This window comes from Sminthopsis crassicaudata, chromosome 1, assembly GCF_048593235.1.
Source record: "Sminthopsis crassicaudata isolate SCR6 chromosome 1, ASM4859323v1, whole genome shotgun sequence".
Classification (NCBI taxonomy): domain Eukaryota; kingdom Metazoa; phylum Chordata; class Mammalia; order Dasyuromorphia; family Dasyuridae; genus Sminthopsis; species Sminthopsis crassicaudata.
In genome coordinates, this window is record NC_133617.1 from 73,338,911 (window position 1) to 73,359,482 (window position 20,572).

A 20,572-nucleotide genomic window follows, 5' to 3' on the forward strand; every position below is an offset into this window, starting at 1 on the left:
ATTTCACTGGAGACTTACTTCCAAGTTGATACTTAGACATTAAATATTTATTCTTTCAATATGGCCTTTAGGTCACTTTTAAATTCACCTAATTGGACGATTTTGTATCTCATATCTTTCCCACAAAACAGCATAAGAGTTTTTGTGAGTATACCACACATGTATATATGTGCATCATGCACCTCTCAGCACCTTGACGAGAGGATACAGAAAAGGAAGTGGTTTTCATTGACTGGGGCTAAGATAACTGGTAACTGAGTCAGAATAATTACACTTTCCTCATAGTCTGTAAAAGTGATCTGGGAGGTTGTTCAGCCCTTTCCTTTTCCTATGCTTTCTTAATTGAGCTTTCAAACTAAACTACAAACAATAGCTACGGGAAAAGGATTTTTATCCCCCTATTTCATAGAAATGGAAAAGAGCAACCTATAAGAGAAACGCATGACAAATTTAAAATGGAAGGTTCCTTAGAACTCCAAGTAAAGGCAAATCAAGGCAAAGAGAGACACTGACCGTGTAGAGTCAGCCCTACCGGGTCAGATTTAGTCTCTTCTAGCAGAGGACTGGGCGGAGAGCTACGCCCTCTACTTCTCCTATTGGAATTGAGCCCACGATGCGGGTCCTGAGCCTGGCAGAACCATGGCAACAAGGTAACATAGCAACGGCGCCCATAGCATCAGGATTCCAGTTCCTCTGGAGTTCCAGATTCCCCGCCCTTTTGATTGTGCTTCCTTACTCGAAGGACCAGAGAACAGTTGAGAGGGAGGGAATGACAGGTCCGGCAGCCAGTCAGAAAGCGGAATTCTTCCCGGGGAGGTGGGATTGCCCTGAAGCTAGAGGCGGAAGTTAGGGGGTGGTTTTTCTATTTTTCACCAATAGCCATAATGAGGAGCGGCCTCTGCTCCTCATTCCACCATTTAGCGACCTGGGCTTGAGGAGGGGTGGGGCTAAGGAAAGGTCGCCTGTGGGCGGAGCCTGGATGACAAGAGGTAACGCCCCCGCGCCTTTCTGTCAGCAAGTGAGGAGGCCAGGGGTGGGTCTTTGCTGTGGGGACAGCCAATCAATGATACGGCCAGAGCTCGATGCGGGAGGTGTTAAGCCAATCAGGGGGGACGGCGGGGCAGAGGCGGAGCTGGTGCTGCGGCAGGAGGGAAGATGGCGGACGAAGAGAAGCTGCCGTCAGGCTGGGAGAAGCGCATGAGCCGCAGCTCAGGTGCCACGGGGTGGAGGGAGGGCGCGCTGGGGTCCGGGAGGAGAAGAATGAGTGCGGACACCCCAGGCTCGGGCCCTGCACCCCTTCCCCATCGTCCCACGGCCTGCGGCCCAGTAATGATAGCCTCGCGCGGCTATTGCCCCCCCCTCCAGCCCCGCCCAGTCCTGGGAAATGAGGAGGCCAGGTAACGGGCCGGCCACCAGCGTGGGAACTGGACTGGCTCCCTGGCCCCCGCTGTGTTCCCCGTCCTTGCCCTTCGGAGGACCCCCAGAACCTGTAAAGGTCCAGGAGGGTCAGTACTCCCTTCCCCCTCATAAGGCCCAAATGGTCAGCGTTGCTCATTCTCCTGCTTTCCCCTCCCCCCCCAAGGGCTTTGGGGATTAGTACTTCCCTCACTTTAGGAGCATGGGTGCTCCCCTCCTCTAGACCCAGTGATGAGTGCTCCGCCCCCACTGAAGGCCTGCATGAACTATGCTTTTCCCCACCCCAGGCCCCGGGAGATGTGTCCCCTCCCCCATGTATGAGGGCTGGTAATCCCTTTCCCAAAAGCCTTGAGTGTTTCCTCCCAGGTAAAAAGCCCTTCTCCTCTCTCCATCCCACATAAGACCCCCCCCCCCCCAGGCATCCAGAGCCTGGGTGATCAATACCCACCCCTAAAAAAACCAGGTGATTAGTGCCCCCCCCTTAATGGCCAGGGTGATCACTACCTCCCTTCTCCTTCATGTGGTGATCAGTACTTCCTGCTCCCATAAGTCCCAGGGTGACTAGAGCTCCCCACATAAAGCCCAGGTGGATCAGTACCCTCTTTCACCCCAACTCTCCACACACACACACAAGACCAGAACCCTAGCCCCCCTTCATAATCTGTGCTTCCCCTAGAGTGAGCAACACTCCCTTCCCCCACTCCAGGTCCTGGTTAATTCCGTGCTTCCCTTTCCTTAAGGCCTAAGGTGTTTGATACTATCCCCCAGGTGACTGGTGTTTCCCCACCCCATTTGTAAGGGCCTGAGGATTAGTCTTCTTCTCACCCACATAAAGCCTGTGGTGTTCCTCTTCCCACTCCGATGAAAACCAAAAATGACCCTATGTTCTCATCCCATTCCCTCCAAGACCCAGTGTGACTAATGCTTTCTCCCCCTTCCCCCATCCCACGATGACTGGCGCTCTCTCCTCCCCTTCTCCCTCAGTATGTAGGGTGACCCAGCCTCTCCTGTGGCTCAAAATGACCGAAGGTCACCTTGTTCTGCCTGCCCCTTTTATGGTTCAGTGTCACTTCACCCTATACTTTCCAACTCCCAGGATGACAGGGGAATGACTTCTGTCCCTTATATGGCCCAGGGTGACCAGTGCTTTCCTGCCTGTTGACTTGGGAGATCTTTGTGTCACATTTGCCTCTTCCCAAGTATATAAAGCCCACTGTAACTTGTGTGATGCCCCATTCCCATTCTGTGTCTGTAGGACGAGTCTACTACTTCAACCATATCACTAATGCCAGCCAATGGGAGCGTCCAAGTAGCGTGGGCAAGAATGGTCAAGGTGAACCTGCTAAGGTCCGATGCTCACACCTGCTGGTGAAACACAGCCAGTCCCGAAGGCCCTCATCCTGGAGGCAGGAGAAGATTACCCGGAGCAAAGAGGAGGCGCTGGAGCTGATCAATGGCAAGTACTGGGTGGGAGGATCCTGGGAGGCGGTGTTTGGAGCTGGTGGGGGAGAAAGGGGAGTTGGGTCCAGAGCCCAAGCCAGCCTTGGATACGGAATGGGGTGCAGTACCTGGAAAAGTGCACGTGAGCCCAGGGCTTTGGTTTGGACTTACTGGATGTGACTTAAGGACAGAACTCCCCCTTTTCCTCTGCTCCCTGACCTTTGTAACACCAAGATGGTATTTTTGTAACTTTTGTTGTAAATGTGTATTAATACCATTTGTTAAAAAATAAACTGATCCAAAAAGTGTCAACCCATGGTCCGTAACTCATCCTCCTTCATGCTGTCGTTTAACTGTTAGCATCTTTGTAGCAGATAGCCTGATGCCAGTCCCTCCCTCCCCACCTCTTTCTAAAAGACCCTGACCAGATGTGTTTAGGGGAGGAAGCTCTTTATCACCAGATGGACAAAGTGTCCTTTGTAGGCCTCTTTACTTTCTTCCTGCAACAAACACCTACTGAATATCAGTTCTGCCCAGTACCAGTGCTACCTCCCACCCTTTGCCCTAGATTAGTAAGGAAGAAAAGAAGAGTGGGGCACAGTCCTGGCCTCAGAACTATGGGAAGCTAGTGAGGAGTAACAAAATTAAAGCACAGAAAGTTATCTGACATCATGAGGCCAGCATTGTCCAAAATTTGGGACAGTTTCACTGTCCAAGTTCAGAAGAAGAGAGTTTTATGAACTTGGCGTGGGTTCATGGAGGAGGCAGTTCAAATGGGAGGAATGACTTAAGCTAAGGTATGGATGTGGGAATGCAGAAGATATGTTTGAATGACAGTAAGGAAACTGTCATGTGTATTTGGGGAGTTCTAGGAAAGAGAGTAGACAGATTGGGACCCGTTTTTGGAAGACATTAGACACCAGACCAAAGAGTTATGATTTTATTGTTTAAACGGTGGGAACCATTGAAGTTTTGAAGTAAAGGAGGAATGACTTTACCATAGTGATGCATTAGAGTTTACCCTGGCAACATATGCAGATTGGATTGGGAGGGAGGGAAGCAGTAAATTTGGAAGTTATTAGACTACTCCATTATTCCACCCTGTGTTTACCCAGTGCTTATTTTCTGTGGGTAGGCCTGTGGGAAATTAAAAGATGTATAAGACCCAATCTCTGTTCTCCCAGAACTCTCAGGCTAGTAGAGGGAGAAAGGAGGTGATGGACTATAATGTAAAGCACACATGGATTATAGAGGAATAAACTTATATGATGTGAAGAGCTCCTCAGTTTCCAGGCAGAAGCTGAGAGGTCATTTGGAGATACTGTGAAGCAACCCTGGCAAGAAATGATTTGAACTAAAGGACTTCTGACTTTGGAATTCTGGGATGCCATAATTCTGAGGAGGGATAGAGGGGAGAAACCAAGGGAAAAGAGGATTTCAAACAGAAATAGATCATTCCACTTAACTAATATTTTTTGAGAGCAGAGATGTCACAGAGAATAAGGACTGAGAAAAAAGATGCTTCATTTAATGATTGGGAGGTCGTGAGTGGGTCTGCAAAATCTAGCTTCAGGTCAGAAATACAAAGATAAGTTCTTCTTGTCCAGAAGAGGGCAGCCAGGGTAGTGAAAGGCCTGGAGTACGTGCCAGGTGAGGATGAGATGAAGAAACTGGTGAGGTGTAACCTCACAAATGCTTAGAGCAAATACTGTAGCTGTTTTTAAGTTTTGAAAGGCTGCCATGTAGAAGACTGGTTGATTCTGCTTAGCCTTAGGCAGAATTAAAGTAATGAATTAAAGTCACAAACACATTTAGGCTTGATATAAGGGGGAACTTTTCATACTTGAAGCTGTTTTAAAAAGAAATGGAATGCCTCAGATGGGTTTCCTGTCACTAGAAACTTCCAAGTAGGTCAACAACTTCTTGTCAGAAATAGTTCAGTGGGGATTCTTGGTCAGGTGTGGGTTGGACTGGATGGCTTATGCAGGCCTTTCATACTCTTAGATTCTACATTTTTAATGGTGGTTACAGCAACTGATTTGCAGGGGGTTGAATAGACAGAGTGAATTAGTCAAAACTTTTAATACTTCAAAAATGTATGATTTTAATGTCATATTTCTTTACCATCTTCTACTGTCTACTATCTCTTCTCTGTCTTCTGCTGCTGCAGATTATGTCTTCATATTCTCATCTTCCCCTCCCCTCCCATAGCCAAGTGATTACATGGATATTAAATCTTGTCTGTTCCATCTTTGCAGCATCTCTTACATCTGCTCCCTTCTATCTGTCCCCAGGTCTTGGCCCCCTGCTACAAGGCAGTTATCTCCAGACATCTGGATATTGCAAAAACCTGAAAATAGGCCTTCTTGCCTCCATTTTTCTCTACTTTCTGATCTGTTGCCAGAATATTTCTTATGTAAGAATTCAAGCTGGTAGCTCTCCCTCACTTCCTCAAAGAGATTAGGAACCCTGAGTTTAAAAGAGGCAGTATAAAGTTGTCAGTAGAATGTAGGCCTCATATTCAGAAACACCTGGGTTCAAATCCTGTCTCTGACATGTTGGTTGTGTGACTTTGAGCAAGTCCATTGACCTCTTAGAACACCAGGAAACTCCAGGAAGCCTCTAAATTACAGAGTAGGTATATATCTGCATTGGTAGAAAAAATTTCCTCACTGGAAGTTTTCTCTATTAATGGAAACCCAGATTTCATCCAAAAAGATGTGTAAATCAGCCTTAGCACTCACCAGCTCAGAAGTCTTGAAGAAAGTTTTTATTGTTCACCTAGCCAAGTTTAAACTTTTGCTTGGCATTCAGTGCTCTTTATTTGGCAACCTTGTACCACTGCCTTTCCAGGCTTAACTCCACAGTAGCTCACTTGGTGGGCTCGAAATAGCAGCAGCTGGGATTTTGCCATCAGACATTGACATTTTGAGGGTTCTAAAATTTTAAAATAGTGATTTTTAAATAAAGATTTAAAAGTGTAATGGATTGTACATATATTCCTTTAGTAGCATAAAGACAATTTAATTTAGTGCCTAGGTCTAAGGATTCACATCTCATTTGATCTGCACAGCCATCACATCAAATAAATACTAGAGCTGTTGTTATTATTTACACTTTATAGGTGAAGAAACTTGAGTTTTAGAGGAATCAAGTAACTTGTTCAGTTTCACAATTTAAAAGTAACTGAAGTAAAATTTGAACCTGAGTCTTCCCATATACTAGGCCACATTGTCTTCTATAGTTATCAGATAATTTAAGAGAGGAAACTACCAGATGGCATTCGTTATTAATAGAAACTATTTGTGAGATACTATAGTAGCTAATTCTTGCTCCCACTCATCTGAATGTGTCTTAATTATCTTTTTACATTGCAAATTATAAAGTTGATTTGAGGGCACATTTTGTGTTGCTTGTTCTATGCACCAAGATTGCTAGCTTTGTCTCTGCTACTCCCTCACTAACTGCCCCCATTTGGCCATACTGAGCTCAAACTCATCCAGTCTTCTTCCTGTGCCTTTTCTCATTTTTTCTGTGCCCATCTATTCAGATTTTAAAGCTCAACTCATGTTATTTCTTTCATGAAGCCTTTCCATATCTACCTTCTCTACCTGATTGTTACCTAATCTACATCTGTCTTCTTCTTGTCCACAAAAATAACTTGAGATTTTTTTATCAAGTGTTTGGCTAAAATCTGGAAAAATTATATCCGTAGATTTCCCTGATCTATCAATCTAATAACCTACTTTTAAAATAAGTTTTATTAATATCGTTTGGTTTTATACATGAGCTATATTTCCTATTTTTTCCTTGTTAGAAAACCATTTTTTATAACAAAGCATAAAAAGGAAGGAGCAAAGAGGCAGCTAGGTGGCTCAGTATAGAGCACCAGCTCTGAAGTTAGAGGATCAGAGTTCAAATGCTTAGACGCTTACTAACTGTGTGATCCTGAGCAAGACATTTAACCCTGATTGACTTCCTCCAAAATAAATAAATAAATAATGAAAGGAGCAAAACTATTGAACACATTGGGGAAGTATGTAGTATTCTATTTCTATTGACCTTCATTTCTGCAGAGAAAGGAAGAATCTCATATCTCTTCCTTGTGGCCAAACTTGGTCATGATAGTTTCAATTTTGATTGTTTTGTTGTTGCCCTTTCCATTGACAATGTTATGGTAATTGTATATATTATTTTCCTGGCTCTGCTTACTTTACATTAGTCCATGCAAATCTTCTTATGCATCTCAACATCCTATTTAATGTTTCTCATAGCATAATATTGTTACATTCACATATTCTAACATGTTTAACCATCTCCGTTGGCATCTACTTTGTTTCAGTTCTTTCCTATTACAAAAAAGTGTTCCTACAAATATTTTGGAATAATATATGTGTGACCTTTCTTTTTATCACTGCTTTTCTTGGATTACATATCTAATAGTGGAATCTGTGGGTTAAAGGTATAGACATTTTCATGACTTTCTTCACTTAACTCCAGATTGCTTTTTCAGAATGATGAAACCAGTTTACAACCACTGCACGACCTGTTCTTGATGAAGCCTTTGTGATCATGACTTTCTTTTTTTAGATGGGCACTAACTATCCCTTTAATAGTAGTAATTACTAGAATTTTAGAAAGAATCAAAGTCAGTCTTACTGATATTTTTGACAATATGGACAATCGCTTCCCATTCTAAAGAGCTCCTATTTTCTATAGTCTTTTAAAGTGGCTCAGCAATCATTTCTGACAGTTATCTACATCCATAGATGTAGCCATCAAGGTTTGGAACAAACTCATCAAGATCACGACTAGGTGTTTTCCTTAAGGAACATTAGAGAACATTACCATCTATGTGTCAGGTACTTACTAGATGATGGGGATACAAAGACACAATCCATGCCTTTAAGGAGCTTACATTATAGCTAGAGAAAGAAGGAGGAATAGAGTAAGGAATGAATTGCAGAAGGAAAGAAGAAAGGGAAGAAGCAATAGAGAAAGAAAGGAAGCTAGGGAGGAGAGAAGGAAGAAAGGAAAAAAGGATGAGAAAGGGAAGGAGGAAAAGAGGAAAGAAGCAAGGGAAGAGGGAAAGAAGAAGGGACCAAGTAATTTTGTGGGCAATTTCTAACAACAGGAAGAATTAGGAAAGATTAAATATAGAGGGTCACACTTTAGGTGAGTCTTGAAAGAATTCTAAGAGGCAGGAGTGAAAAAGGAAGTGTATTTTAGGCAGTGGGGGGCAACCATGGCAAATGCATGGAGACCAAAAAATAGAGTGGTCTGTATGAAGAAAAGTAAGGAAGATAATTTGTATGAACTGCAATGTATATGAAGGAGAGTAAGTGGAATAAGGCTAAAAAGGTAGGTTAAAGGGAGTCACAAGAGTGTATTGAATAGAAGAATGATATGGTTAGACCTAGAATTAGGGAAATTATTTTGGCAGCAGTGTAAAGGATTGATTAGAGTGGGGAAAGACTAATCCAGGGGAGACCAATTAAAAGTCTGTTGCAATAGGCTAAGCAAGAAGGGTCAGATTTTGAGTATGTCTCCACAGTCTGACACCTGGCTTTGTGGAATAAAGTGAAGAGTGAAGGATGACAATAAAGAATGACACAAAATTCTTTGACTGGAAAGATGGTGGTGTCTTCAGAAATAGAGAAGTCCAGAAGAAGGATATATTTTGGAAGAAAAGACTGAGTACTGTTTTGAACATATTGAATTTGAAATACCTAGGGGGACATACAGCTTAAAACATTTCATAGGCAATTGGCAATGTGAGACTGGTGCTTAGGGAAGAAACTGGGACTGAATACAGGGTATCCCAAAAGACTTAATACCATTTAAAGCTATTTAAAAGTTGTACTAAGACTTGAGACATTGTATATAGATCTAGGAGTTGTCAACATAGAGCTGATAATTATTTCATGAAAGTTAATGAGGCCAACAAGAAAGAAAAGAAGTAGAGAAGAGAATGTCTAGAACAGTGTATTGACACGCCCACATAGATCATTATGGATAATGATCTAGTAGAAGAGACTGAAAAGGAGCAGTTTAGCTAGTCAGTAAACATTTTATTAAACATCTTGCACTGTGTCAAGCATCAGTCTAATAGGGAAGATTACATGCAAATAACTATACAAATAAACTATAAATAGGCATAATCTAAAGAAGCATGGCACTAGTGTTAAAAGGGATTAGAAAAAACTTCCTCTAGAGGGTGAGATTTTAGAAGGGTCTTGAAGGAAGCTGGAGAAGCCAGGAGTAGGAGTTGAGCAGAGAAAGCATTTCAGATATGGGGAACAACCAGGGAAATTGCTTGGAGTGGACAAGGAACTGATGGAGTCTTAATACAGATCAAAGCATCCTATTTTTCATTTGTGTATGTATGGGGAGGAGGGGGATTGGGAGGATGCCTGTATCTTTTTTCATAACGACTAATATAGAAATATGTTTTGCATGATTTCCCATGTATAACCTATATTAAATTACTTACCATCTCAGGGAGAGGGGTGGTGAAACAGGGAGGGAGAAAATTTGGAACTAAAAATTAAAAAAAAAAAATGAATGTTAGAAATTGTCTTTACATATAATTGGGAAAATATTATTCAAAAAATGTTTTTAATTCATGGAATGTCTTATGCAAGGGACAGCAGGGAGGCTAGTGTCATTGGAATGAAGAACGTGTAGGAGGTGTAAAGATATAAGAAGACTGGAGGGTTGTGGGGGAGGTACTGTAGATTATGAAGGGCATTGAACACAAACAGGATTTTATATGGTGGTGATAGGGAGCCATTATAATTTATTGAGGGATGGGGAAATATGACCTGGTCACACTACATTTTAAGATTTCTGGGAGTTGAGTGGAGGATGGACAAGAATGAGTAGAGTCTTGAGGGAAACATATCAATCAACAGATTATTTCTGTAGTTCAGACATAAGGTGATGAGGATCTGTACTAGAAAGGTGGCAATATCAGGAGAGGAGGCACACGCAAAAATAGTTAAGAAGGTCATCTCCATAGCTTTGGCAATAGATTGGATATGGGAAGTTAGAGAAAGTGAGAAGTCTAGGATAATACCTAGGTGGCAAACCTGAGTGACTGAGAGAATCGTGTCCTCAACAGTACTAGAGGACTTTGAAAAGATAAAGTTTAATTTTGATGTCTATAGGATATCTACTAATTCTAATTCTAATTGGCAGTTGAAGATGAGAAAATTGGAGGTCAGCAGAGAGCTTAGGGTAATATCACTAAATTTGAGAATCCTCAGTGTAGTATGATAATTGAATCTATGGAAGTTGATGAGATCACCCAAGTGAAATAATATAAAGGAAAAAGAGAAAAGGGCCAGGGATAGAGAGGCCTATGGAATGCCCACACTTAGCAGGTGTGACTTGGATAAAGATCCAGCAAGGAAGTTTGAGAAAGGAGTGCAAATAGATAGAAGAAGTAGGAGAGGGTGGTATCCAAAAAAAAAAAAAAAAAAACCTGGAGAAAAGAGTGATCAACAATGTCAAAGGCTACAGAAAGATAGAATAAAGATGAAGAAAAAGCCATGAGTTTTGGAGGGAGCAGTTTCAGTTAAATGATGAGGTTGGAAGCTAGGTAACAAGGTCTAAGCAGGTGCCTGAGAAGAAAGGAAGTGAAGGTGATTATTGTAGATGGCCTTTCTTAGAACTTTGGGTGATAAGAAAAATATAGAATGCTAGCTTATACTATATCTCTACTTAACAATGACACCAACTCCTCAGGTCCTTTCCAATCCTTATGTAATAGTGTTTTTATGGCTTATCTGTATGTCTCCTAGTGGGCTATAAGTTCTAGGAGGGCAGGCACTGTTACTTAAGTAAAGTTTGTAGGTTGCTTAGCATAGTGCTTTAAACATAGTAAGTCTCTAATGAATATTTGTTGAATGATGGTGAGTACAATTCCTTCAGTGGGATATCAGGGCAGAGGGAATATTATATTGTAATAGAGGAGACTTTTGAATACATGAATGTGGAGAAAGGAAGTGGGGAGGAAATGACAGAAAATGCAAGAAAGAGAGCTAATGAGTGATGGAATGAGGTTCTGGTAGAAATGGGAGGAGAGAGGACCAAGGACATAGCATTAACATTTGTTAGGAGGATATCATGCAAATTCTTAGTTTTCCCTAATTTTTCTGACCCCTTTCTACCTTTTCAGACTAATTTCACAAATACTCCCCTTCATATATTCGTGCCAAACTGGACTCTTAATTTGTTTTTCCAATCTCCACATGTTTCCCAACTCCATGTATTTTTGTGGGGCATTCCCTATGCCAAGGATGGACTCCTTCCTCATCTTACTCTGTTTGAATTCTTCTCACTCTCCATGGAATCTTCCCCAATACTCCCAACTGAAATTTTTTTTTCCTCACTTTCAATTTCCTTGGAACACTTGGCCTCTCCTTTGCTTCTATCACATCCCACCTTGCATTATGACCATTTGTGAACATGTATGTCACACTTGTTCCACTCTAGTGGGTACCACCTTGTTATGTTACCATTTTTATATTCACATCCCCAGCATGTAACATAATGCTTTGTAGACAGCTTATAAATGTTTGTGAATTTGAATTGATTGAAGAAGGGCTCCTTTATCCTCTCAGTTGGTAAGGAAGGAAGAGAAGATGGGTGAAGATGGAGAAATTGCGAGGTAGAGAATTGAAGGGCATCCAGCTGTGTTACTATAGTATTTTTGATAAAATGATAAAGGTAAGAGTCAAAATTTAAGATGGAAGCTTAATAATCAAAGAGATTTGGAACAGTCAGTAAGGTGAGTATGATAAAGAGTTAATAACTAGAAATAAAAGGATTGCCTAGGGGCATTGAGCTGAATTTGTGGTATGCTTGGCATAATTTGTGGCTTGCTTTAGCAGCATATTGCAGCCCTGGAAGAGCAGAGGAGGATGGTGGGGTTTATCCAGGATTGAGAACCAACAAAGCAGGTATGGTGGATGGACAAGGCAGGGAAAGGATTGCAGGACTAGTGGGTGGGCACATTGTTGCAGTGACTGACTGTGGGGTCCAGTCTGCATGGGGAGGTAAATGAAATAACTTATTTCCCTACTTCCCTACTTCTAGTTCTTTTCCCCTCCAATCCATTCTACATATCAATGCCAGAGGACTGAGAGAGAAAAAAGAGATTTGACTCGGCACTGGAAGTCAAGATGAGAACAAAGGGAGGAAGATAAATTGAGGGATAACAGAAGTTCTCTGCAGAGAATGAAGTTTCAGAATCTTAGAAGAAAAGCAATTCCAAGCGATGATGAGGTCTATGATTGTGAGTGAAGTGTAGTAGAGCCAAAGAACATTGGAAAAGAAAAACTAGAAGATATTTTGCTTTCTCTTTTTTCTCAGTTATCATCATCCCACTCACTCTAGGCACTGAATTAGTGACTGTGTATTTGTAAGGTCAAGAAAGAGTCAAAGAAATGTTTCAAGCCTGGATGGCTTTGGAAGAAAAAGTAGTCAGGAAGAAGTAAGCCAGTGAATCTGGTTTCAGACAGAGTGAATTTAAAATGCTTAGGGTCATCTAAATAGAAACACAGCACACAGCTGGAAATGAGGGCCTATAATTCAGGAGATTAGTTAAGACTAGAAAGAAATATTTGGCTCTCCACTGACTTGAGATGATAGTAGAAATTTTGGGAGTGAATGAGGATATCAAAGAGCAGGCATGTAAGGCAGGAAGAGGGAAGGATTATGGATTTGAATGTTTTAGATACTTCTTGAGTTCATAGTAGGCACTTAATAAATGCTTGTTGATTGACTGACTTGACCAGTTCTTGGAATAAGTTCATGTTAGATGTGAAAGAATCCTTAGAGAATATCTAGTCCAATCTCTGAACAATTCAGCAAATATGTATTAAGTAGTTATGAGAAAAGGTACTTGAAAGAGAACGGGAATCTGGAAGTAGCATTAGGGAGGAAGGAGTAAGCTGACAAGCTCCAAACCCAATGAGGTAGGGGAGTGAGTGAGAGGGAACAAGAGTGGTCAAGATTGGAAATATCAGCCAGTGATTTGTAGTTCTTAGGACAAAACCAGACTTTAATTAATGTAAAGAGAGAGAAGGGTATAAGGGGAAGAGTTAAAAGATGAAGAGGAGTTAGACAAAAGAACTAATACTGTAAGGGCGGTAGGGAGGGAAAGGTCATTGAAATTAGAGGAGAGATTAGGGTAGATTGGAGAGGAATGAGAGTATAGAGGAGATGAAGCCCATAAATTGGACACTGTCTCTGGATGACCTAGATTAGGGGGACAAATGGTGGCAATTCAGCTGCTGGATAGCTGTGTTATCCTCGAGGGAAGGGAAACCCTGAGCAAGCAGAGATGTTTAAAGGAGAAACTTCTAGGTTACAGAGGCCTAAGGTGCTCTGTGACATATTGGGGTGATGTGTGCTTTAATATATAGTCTTTCACCTCACAACTGACATTTTCTTAATTCTATAAGTGAGCAAACATATTTATCCAAAGACCTCTGGCTGAAAATGGGCAAAGCTATGTCTTGTCTGCCTTCTACTTTAGTGTCATTTTCTTTCTATCTTCCAGAGCTGAACATTTTGTTGTTCAACTCTTTTCCTTCTGCAGAGACATGAGGGGCCACAGCACCACTGTGGGAACGTTGTTTTCTCTAAAGAATAAGAAAATGTCTTGTCACAGGAGGTACCTCCAGAGTGGAGTCCCAGGCACCACTTCCCATTGGAAGTAGGACCAAAAGCTTCCTGTTAGAGAACACATGACAAAAATCTCAAGCATGGAGTATGTGCAATTGTTCAAAAATAAAAATTACATGAAAATGATAAATCCATGGTCTATAATTCATCCTCTTTCATTCTGTAGCTAAGTACAAGTGTTAGTCCTTCCCATCTGGAAGATCCCAATCAATCAATCAAAAGGCATTTATTAATCATCTACTGTGTGGAGAATCCTTGATATTAGGGCTACAAAACCAACAATTGAAACAATCCCCGTCTTCTTGAAGTTTGTGTATGTTTTGAGAAGACAACATATACATTTATACAAAATGGATACAAAGCCTCTACAACTTTCACATGTTGCCCCTAGTTCTTTCCACTGGAGCCAGGTAATCCAATTTCTCTTCCACTTGATAGCTTTTCAGATTCTTGAAGACCTCTTTCAGGTCCCTTCTAACTCTTCTTTCCTCCAGCCTTTTTCCTCTAGTTCCTTCCAGTGGTCCTGATACAGCATGTTATCTAGAATTCTTTTGATCCTGGATATCCTGTTCTGAACATGCTGCAGCTTGTCTGTCCTAAAGTATAGTATCCAGAACTGAGCTCAGTACTTGGCAAGATCAGACCAAGGCAGAGTCACTTCCCAGGTTAAATGCTAACTCCTCTTATTCTAGGAAGCTAGCTTTATAGTTTTATCTGTCTCCGAGATAAGAGCCAATCTCTTTCCTTTCTGTTGGTGTGTCCCACCAATGACTAGTCTTATCAGTCCTTTGGATCACTTTGGGGTCCTTCCCCTTGACTTCTCCCAATTAGGAGAGACCCAATAACATTGGGATTTGGGCCATGAGATTAGGTTCCCTTAAGAAGGTCGTGGAATTCCTGTGGTTTAGTTTAGCTCTCCCAGAAAGGGTCCTAAAAGAACTGTGGATTCAGAACCTTGTGTTCAGAATCAGGAGAATTGAGTTTTAATTGTGGTTATGGTTCAACTTAGATGTGTAACTTGAACAAATTACTGAATGTCTCTATCCCTCAATCCCCTTATTTAGGAATTAGAGATAATACCTATACTTTGATCTCATTCAGTTGTCCTAGAGATAAGTTGCTAGTGGAAAAATTAAAAGCACTGAAGAATATTGGTTATGGATATTATTCCATCCTAATTGGTTTCTGGATTTGTCCTCTTTTCCTATGCAACTGGTGTGCCTTGATTAAACTTGGGTTTAGAGATTCCATTGATCCTTGATATTATTAATTTATTCCTGTCCTCCTTTCTCAAGGGGAATAGCCTGGAAAATTGATGCTACCATTTTCTTTGTGGTTCTCTCTCTGACCTCCCAACTGTGATATTCTGGACAAAAGCCATTGGTGATTCATGTCCTGGGTTTGAGACTGCTTTTTATTAACAGTGTTGTCTAAGAATCCATTGCCAGTGCCCTTTCCTTTTGGGTGCAGGGATATGTATTTTCTTGGTTCTGGGGATTGAACAGATTTGCTTGGTTTAGAGACTCTAAAGGATTTGAGAGTTTTCAAACCCTCCTCTTCCTCTCTGGCAATAGTTTCATTTCTGTCTTCTACCCTAAGGACAACCTTATCCCCTTTGCATTAATTTTATTGCTGTTCATAGGATGAGCTTTCACAATGTAATCCCAGAGTATGATATTGCCCAGTCCCAGGCATTAAGCTACAATCCATCTGGTAAAGTTTCTGCTACCCTTTTTTTCTCAGGAGGCACTATAGTTCATATTGGTGGAGTCATTTGAGATTTCTCTGTTGGTACATTGGGTGGATAAGTCTCCAAAAAGAAGTGGGATTAACCTGAAATTATCTTATTCTCTAGGGTAAGGTATTAAGGTATGGCAGTGGTAGAGACCTTCTTTGGGATCTTAGAAAGTACAGGTGCTGGCCAGGAAGTTGATTGCTCTGATTTTAACTATCACCTGCCAGAATTAAAAATATGTATTCCTGGCACCCTGGCAATATCCAACCCATCTAGAAGTCAACTCTAATTAAGGAGTCTTGAAGGAAGCGATTTACAAATCAGAGGGGAAGATAACCTTAGAGCTTCCCCAAAGAGACATATTTCTTAAGAAATACTTTTACTTTTCAAGAGAGGACTATGTGTTGTTGAATTAAAATGGGAGCCATATAAAGGATTTTCATAGAATTTTAAAAATGAACTGTTTTTATTCAATTTTTAAGCTGATCTCTTATTTCTATGTGTTTTTATTTTTATTTTCCAAGTTAAAAGAATTATCACCAAGTTCAGACAGAGGCTATCCCACCTTGGAATGGAACTGATTTTGAAGGGGTAACTTTGAGATGATGCAGATGTGAGGCCTGGCAGTAAAAGTTTTGGAGATATGGAGATACATATCCCCTGCACTGGGAGCTAAAATGACTGACTTCCCAAGTTAGCTGGTATTGATTGGCATTAAAATGGAGCTGCATCTGAGCTGTCTTGTCCCTTCCCTTGTTGTGGCTTCTAATCAGCTCAGCTTTTTATTTTAAATCAATATTCTTCCCCACAAATCTTCTCTGTTGCACTGAACCTCTGAGTAGGACACAGGGATGGGTATATGTGAGTCTTAATGTGTCTCAGGTGTTTGTTTACATTGTAGAAGAAAATCTAAATTGGTCATTTCTTTTTGCCTTCAGGAAAGGTGTCTTATTATACTCTGGACAAGGGGGTACTTAGATATGTCCCACCAAACAGCAAAGTATAGAGTTGCTTCTCATCATCTTCTGCCTGTTTTAAACTAGACTGAGATGCTTCCTTGGAAATGTGATTCACATGAGTGGTCAACAGCACTATCACCACTATATCCTGATGTACTTGTGCCCCATTCCTCTAACCAAGCCATAATTTCCCATTCTCTCCATTAATCTTCTTTGCTGGCCCACCCTCCTTTATCTTCCCAGAGGAGTCAGATTCAATGGATAAATTCAGAATATCATTACCAGGATTGGTAATTTTTTGGTAATTATCAGGGGTGGAGGTGAAGGGAGTAAGCAATGTGAACAAACTGAGATACAAATGGGACTCTTGAGTCCTCTAGCTTACTGATAGCATAAGACTGATGCATTCTTTACATCAAATATAGTTAAGAACTCCTTGCCAAGGCAATGGAAAGAAAGAGCATCCTGAGGGGCATTATTAGTTCTAAGAGATGTCTTCATAGAGTTTTGTACTTTACAAAGATTTCAAGTATTGTTTTGGCCTCCCAGGGACCCATTGGGTTAGTCTTTTAACTTAATTTTACTTAAATTTACTTATCAATCGATTCAGCAAATATATATTAAGCACTCAGTATGTGCAAGGTACTATGCTCCTGGAGATATATAAATAGTTCCTGCCCTCAGGGAACATATATTCTACTAGTTCAAGCCTCAGTGAAATTAGGTCTCCCAATTGCCTAATGGCTGTATGACCTTGAAAATTACTAACCCTCTGCCAGTTCCCTTTGATAGGCAGCTAGGTTTCATAGTGGATAGAGTGCTGTTCAAATCTTACATCAAATTCTTCTAGCTTTGTGGCGCTGGGCCAGTTAGTTTGATGACTTTCAACCTCAGTTTCCTTATTTGTAAAACGAGGATAATAATTGCACCTACCTTGCAGAGTTGTTGTGAGGATCAAATAAAATAATATATGTAAAAGCCCTTTGTAAACTCCCAAACTGAGAAAGGTTTCAACTTGATGCAGCCCACAATTCCCCAAGTGAGACCCAAACCAGATGAAAATATAATTCGAGAATGTTTAACAAAATAAAAATACAGTTCAACATAGATAATGTTAATCTGTGGTTTTCTTAGTCAATACGTGGCTTTAAGGGTCTGTTCTTTTGAATTTGACTACATTGCCAAACAGCATTATATAAATATTAGCTATTATAATTGTCTTTGTGAAGTGAGAGGGTTGGGTTGTCTAAACTCTTTTTCAGGTCTAACGTTGTATAATTAGAATTCCTCAAGGTCGCACAGTGAGTTAGTGATAGAGTTGGAACTATGCCCAAGCCTCTTGACCTCCCTCCCTTTTTATCTCCCCTTCTAGAGACCTATTTAATATCCATCCTCCTCTACAAAGACTTGGAGGAACTGGACTCACTTCTTATCCAGCCCTGTTTTCCCAGCCATCAGCTGGCCATATCTGGACCCTCAGAGCAAAAAATCTTCCTCCCCAAAACCTCCTCCCTTAAAGAACATCTGTTATCAGTTAGCCTTCTCTTGTGTCAAAGCATGCTTTACTCTGCCCCCACTTGCTACATTCTTGCTCCTTTTTTTGTTGTTGTTGTTGTTCTTGGCCAATTTGCTTTCTATGTCCACAGGATACATCCAGAAGATTAAATCAGGGGAAGAAGATTTTGAGACTCTGGCATCGCAGTTCAGTGACTGCAGTTCAGCAAAAGCCAGGGGGGACCTGGGCACCTTTGGAAGAGGTATGTTATAATCACTTATCAGAATACTCGTCTCTTGGCCAGGTTGGTCTCCAGGGTCCAGCGGGAGGCAGGAGTAAGATGACAAAGTCTAGGACTGGCTATCCAGTGGATCTTAGATGTCAGAAGCACTCAGATCAAAGTCCAGATTGAGGCACATAAGATAAGTTTTCCTTATCAGAGGGAGCGATTTCTGGATAAATTTTGGTTGACATTGGAGAGGTGGCTTCTGGCCAAACTTGCTAGAAGAACCTGGAGTTAAATTGAATTGGGGTGAGGCAGGTGAGAATTACCAACCCAAGCTCCAGGGAGAGGAATCAGGACAGAGACTGTAGTATGGCTGAACAGAGCCAGAAAAATGTTCACAGTCTGAAGCTATCCCTACCAGAGAAATTGGACAGGACAAGACTTGGGAATAGAAGTGTAGGTGTCATGGAAAGAACACTAAATGTGGTAGTCAGAGGACCTGGGTTTAATTCTACCTTTGCTACTTATTACCTGAGTGGTGTAGGACAAGGCATTTGACAACATTCTGGACCTTGGTTTCTTTCCTTACCTGTAAAAGAAAGGGATTGACATCTCTTGAAGTCCCTTCTAGATCAAATGATTTTAATTCCTTTCTTTTCTCCACTTCATCCTACTCCTACCCCCTTCTTAGTGCTTTATCTCTCTTACATCCAAAGGCTTCCTTCAGCTTTTGGGAAGATTTTGCAAGAAGCAACTTACCCATCCCCAGCCCAATTTCCAGTAGCATAGGGATGAATGAATGGTAGATGTATTCAAGAAACTAAGTCTCCTTCCCTTAACATAGGTGTGTCTGCCTCTCTTGAAAAACAAAGAGATAGCCACTGGTGCCAGGACCCTAAAGACTTGTGTTTTCTGACCATTTCTATATATCTCTACTTGAGAGATTGAGGAGTCCCAGGTCCCCCTAGATCCTAGGGCATTTCCCCAAGCTTTATAAATGAGTAGTACTGTGACTATCATGATGCTGTTTTTTTGTGGCCTGAAATAAATCAGGAGAAATCTTTCTTGGTCTAAGTCTGGGGTGACTTTTGCTCTGTGCTGTGAGTCAGGGGCAGAACTAGAGGGGACTAATGAAATTGTGAGATGAGGAATGCTATTGACCTTGGCTGTGGGAATCCAGAGGAGGTAGGGATGATAAATGACCCAGCAGGTGCTGGGAAGTGAGTCCAAAGAGATGAGTTAATCACCATAATGTGCCTTCAAAAATGCCATGCTGCTACTTCCTGGAGCCATCCTTCATTTTGCCTCCTCGCTGTTCAGACTCTCCTTAATGACACTACCAACCCAGGCCAGAGTCCCCATCTGCCTGCTGTCTGAACTCTGTGACAGGGGCCATAAACTCTGGCAGATGGATGGAGCATTTATAGAATAACTGGGAAGGAGAAAAAGGATCCTTTTTAGGATCTAATTGCTATGGTTAACGGTGTTGGCTCTTCAAATAACTATGTATTAGTAGTAGTATCTAAGAATCCCTGTCTCTCCCCTAACCCATCACCCCTTCACCTTTTTAAGCCTGTCACCGAAGGTGACATTCCACTCTCCATTCTTCTTAAGCTATATACTGTTTCCAGCCTTCATCTGACTTCCTTCCTAGAAATTGTCCATATAACCCAGGTGCTCCACATTCCGTTTCTCTCCAGGTCAGATGCAAAAGCCTTTTGAAGATGCCTCCTTCGCACTGAGGACGGGTGAGATGAGCGGCCCAGTCTTCACAGACTCAGGGATCCACATCATCCTTCGCACAGAGTAGGAGTGCCTTGGGTTGGGGATCAAGGGCAGAGGAAGACTGACCTCTGTTCTGCCTGCCCCCAGACTCTCTCCATCCAGTCTACAGCTGCCTCTAAGAGCTGAAGTGGCCCCAAGGCATGGGGTAGGGGGTAGATCAGGGTGGGGGAATCCTTCACTTCCTGTTTGGGGGCATCTTTTCCATTTTGTTTCAGTCTTGATGGTTCCTCCCTCTGAAAGGTCAGTGCTAGGAATCCCTAATGTTGTTGGGTGTCCTGGCCCAACTGAAAATACACAATATTTATTGTCCCCAGGCTCTCAGAGGCAGTGATGGGGTGAGAATGAGCCTGGTCTAAGCCACCTCACTTTCCTGCCCCCCCACTGCCTGAGGGCCCCAGTCAAATCACTCCACTGTGGCCAACAATGGCCCCCACCCAGCTCTACCTAATAGCCACTTGGGCTTCCATTCAGTCTGACCCTGCCTTCTGCATTTTAAGGAATTATGGGTCAATAGCTGGAAGGAAAACACTTGGAAAATTCGAGGGGACTTCAGCTGGGAGGAGGAAAAGGCTGGGTTATCTGAACTCCAATTGCAGCCAGAGCATCTTGGAGAGAGACTAAATTGCTGTTTCTGCTGCACTGCTTTGTTTAGTTAAAGAAAAATAAAAATCCTCAGCTTTAAGGCAATGCAAGGCAGTTGTATAATTCCTGTTCTTATCCCCTGGCTGTCCAGATGTCCCCTATTAAATCTTGTAAACAAGATTCTACTGTGTCTCATTCCTTACTCTCCACCCCACCCTCATAATGACCAAAGACCAAAA

At 41.8% G+C, this 20,572-nt stretch overlaps 1 protein-coding gene across 1 annotated transcript; it reads left to right on the forward strand.

Annotated features, from left to right (window-relative positions):
- The first annotated feature begins 1,002 nt into the window (after nt 1-1,002).
- PIN1 (peptidylprolyl cis/trans isomerase, NIMA-interacting 1) lies at nt 1,003-20,513 on the forward strand. Its single transcript, XM_074261090.1, has 4 exons — nt 1,003-1,213; nt 2,672-2,872; nt 17,892-18,002; nt 19,667-20,513. Exons 1-4 carry the CDS (start codon nt 1,156-1,158, stop codon nt 19,774-19,776), a joined length of 480 nt encoding a protein of 159 aa, XP_074117191.1. The 5' UTR covers nt 1,003-1,155; the 3' UTR covers nt 19,777-20,513.
- The last annotated feature ends 59 nt before the right edge of the window (nt 20,514-20,572 follow it).